Source organism: Pteronotus mesoamericanus, unplaced genomic scaffold (genome assembly GCF_021234165.1).
Source record: "Pteronotus mesoamericanus isolate MK-2021 breed Mesoamerican mustached bat unplaced genomic scaffold, CSHL_Meso_final contig_166, whole genome shotgun sequence".
Lineage (NCBI taxonomy): Eukaryota > Metazoa > Chordata > Mammalia > Chiroptera > Mormoopidae > Pteronotus > Pteronotus mesoamericanus.
The window spans coordinates 2,646,115-2,649,228 of record NW_026555066.1 but is presented as its reverse complement, the minus strand read 5'-3'; the positions used below and the strand labels follow the sequence as shown (position 1 = coordinate 2,649,228).

At 47.7% G+C, this 3,114-nt stretch overlaps 1 protein-coding gene across 1 annotated transcript; it reads left to right on the top strand.

Annotated features, from left to right (window-relative positions):
• The first annotated feature begins 852 nt into the window (after nt 1-852).
• On the top strand, nt 853-2,734 carry LOC129064560 (spindlin-2). The gene is made up of 2 exons (XM_054565697.1): nt 853-1,114; nt 1,777-2,734. The coding sequence occupies exon 2, from the start codon at nt 1,799-1,801 to the stop codon at nt 2,573-2,575; it is 777 nt and encodes a 258-aa protein (XP_054421672.1). The 5' UTR covers nt 853-1,114; nt 1,777-1,798; the 3' UTR covers nt 2,576-2,734.
• The last annotated feature ends 380 nt before the right edge of the window (nt 2,735-3,114 follow it).

Genomic DNA, 3,114 nt, shown 5'->3' with positions numbered 1-3,114 from the left:
ACACTGTATTTTCAAAGTATGATAACAATGATTTTACAAATAATTTGTAACAACCAATGGTTACAAAATGATTTTACAAATAATTTTTAACAACTAATGGTTATAGAGTGATTTTACAAATAATTTTTAACAAAATGATCCCAGATTTCTAAGAAATTAGAAAAAAGGCAGAGAAAATAATAAGTTTTAATATTTTGCTGTGAATTCTGGCAAAAGTGGATTATTTCCTTCAAGTGAATTTTCTGAATTTTACAGTGTCCACATTGTGCATGTAGTTCTTTTTACCAATCGGTGAAAAAGAAAAAATAAAAGGAAAAAGTAAAAAGTATACTCAAGAAGTAAAGTCTGGGTTGATCAGAGTAAAAATTACCTAGGGATTGGGTCAAGATGGCAGACTAAGTACTAGTACATTTCTCTCATTCTACTACAAATCCCTTTAAATGACAAGGAAAGGCAGGTTTTTGAGTAAAAAGAATAACTCCAGAAAACCACCGGGTAAAGGAAACGGCGAATTCCTAGATGGAAAACAGATGGGGCAGGGGCACCGAGGTGGGGGTTGGGTGGAGTGGGGGTTGGGTGGAGTGGGGGTGGGGAGCCTCAGTGCCCTGAACTGGAGAAAGGGACGCTGGGTGGTTGGGGGTGGGGGTTGTTGTGGGCTAGGCTGCTCCGGATTTTGGAAACTGGCGGGTCCGGGAGGCAACAAGCGCTTCCCAAGCCCCGGGCAGAGGTGGGCGTGAGTGTTGGGGGAGGGGGGCGCACGTTGTTTGGCAGGAAGGGGAGGCCGCTCTCCTGGCAGGAAGCGGCGCTACGGAAGGAGGGAGGAGACTGCTGCAGCAGTAGCGGCTGGTGGGATCCCGATGTGGCAGAGGGGTGTCTGCCGCCGTCAGGGAGGCAGAGGGCCCGCGAGCACAGTGCCGGAGACACAGCCACCATCCTCTCCGCCTGCCCGGCCGCCTCCGGGACACGCTCCTCGTCTACGGATTCTCTCCAACCAGCTTCAGCAAGCTCCCGGCTCGGCGCCCGCTAATCCTCCTTCCACACGGGCTCACAGCGCAGGCAGGAGCGAAGTGTCTGATTTGGGCACGTGAGGCGCGCGAACCCCGGACGCGGGGAGGTGGGCACTGGACTAGAAAACTGGAGGATGGGGGTTGGTTTGTGTCAAGCAGGGCAACTGGGGCCAGTGCTGGGATGGGACATGAGAGAGACTGAGAAGTGGCTTGGGCACTGGGGGTGGGACTGGGGAGCCGAAAGGCACCTGGATGGTATACAAAGGTGGCCAGAAAGGGAAATAGGTTTGTTGTGGGATCCCAGCGGGAAAATGGGGATGAACAGGAAGGAGATGAAGGAGAGAGGGGTGAACACCAGGCAGAAAGCATCATTATGGGAAGCAAGAGGGATGAAGAGCAGACTGCGATGGGCAAGGGGCATGTGGACTACATTAGTGGAAATATATGGACTCAAGTCTAAGAAATGATGAATATATGTATTTGGTGTGGGGACTCTAGGATAGCAACAGAGGATCAGGTATTATGCAAAGGAGCCTGATGCCTATTGCTAGGGCCTCAATCAAAACAACTACCACCTCTCTAAAACTCCATCACAGCCAAAGGAGTCTTGAGGGAGGGCACTGCAGGCAAGCATCCAATAATATCTTGATAACCAGCATTCCTGTTGGACAGATCCAAATAATTTGGGCAGCAGTGTACCTGGTGCCCAGGGATTTTGTGATAGAGAAAAAATTTCATGCTATAATACTAACTAAATGTTTCTCCCTAGCCTCCTTCCACTACCTGCAGGTATGAAGACCCCCCACAAAAAGGAAGCTGCAGGGCAGGAAACCAGAGAAGCTGTCAGTCGCCACACCGGATCTGCAAATATGAGGAAGAAAAAATCCTCTCAAAAGAAGCAGAGGGGCAGACCTTCATCCCAGCCCCGCAGGAACATCGTGGGCTGCAGAATTTCACACGGGTGGAAGGAAGGCGATGAGCCCATCACCCAGTGGAAAGGAACCGTTCTGGATCAGGTGCCTATAAATCCCTCTCTTTATCTGGTGAAATATGACGGAATTGACTGTGTTTATGGACTGGAACTTCACAAAGATGAAAGGATTTTAAAGCTTAAAATCCTTCCTGATAAGGTGCCATTTTCTCGAGTCAGAGATTTGCGCCTTGCAAATACCATAATCGGTAAAGCTGTGGAACATATTTTTGAGGGCGAGCATGGTTCTAAGGATGAATGGAGAGGGATGGTCCTAGCCCAAGCACCAATCATGAAAGCCTGGTTTTATATCACCTATGAGAAAGATCCTGTCTTGTACATGTACCAGCTTCTAGATGATTATAAAGAAGGAGACCTCCGTATCATGCCAGAGTCCAGTGAGTCTCCTCCAGCAGAGAGGGAACCAGAAGGAGTTGTAGATGGCCTGATAGGTAAACATGTGGAATATACCAAAGAAGATGGCTCCAAAAGGACAGGCAAGGTCATTCACCAAGTCAAAGCCAAACCTTCTGTGTATTTCATTAAGTTTGATGATGACTTCCATATCTATGTGTATGATTTGGTGAAAAAGTCCTAACTGTTAGGGTACAATTGGCCACATTGGTGGAGGCAAATGTATGATTTGGAGACACACAAAAAAATGTAACTTTTTAATGTATAGAAAGCTTTAGAGTCCCTACTAACCAACATCATTGCCAGCATAACTGTTGATTTGTTCTGAAAAATACAAATGTATGTGGACATGACATGCTGTGTGTAAGCACTTTATCATGTTGAATAGATCTGATGTGTTTGGTGGATGGGTATGAAAGGAAGGGACAGCTGTAAATTCAGGCTGCAAACAAAGTTCAGCTACTATCATAATCAGTCATTTAAAAAGGAAATAGGGCTTAGCTGGCCTGGTCTTGGGAGGAGGGAGGAGAAGGAACTAGAGATGGGCTGTGGGGGGAGGGGAAAGGGGAGGTGACTGCCTAGGAAGAGGTGGGGAGGGGCCAGAAATGGGAGTCTCCCTGGGTGAGGAATGTCTCAGGAGGGGGAGGCACCCAACTGGAAGGAGGTAAAGAACAAAGGAGGAAGGGGGAGATCTTGGGTTTAGAGGAAAACAGGCAGAGTAAG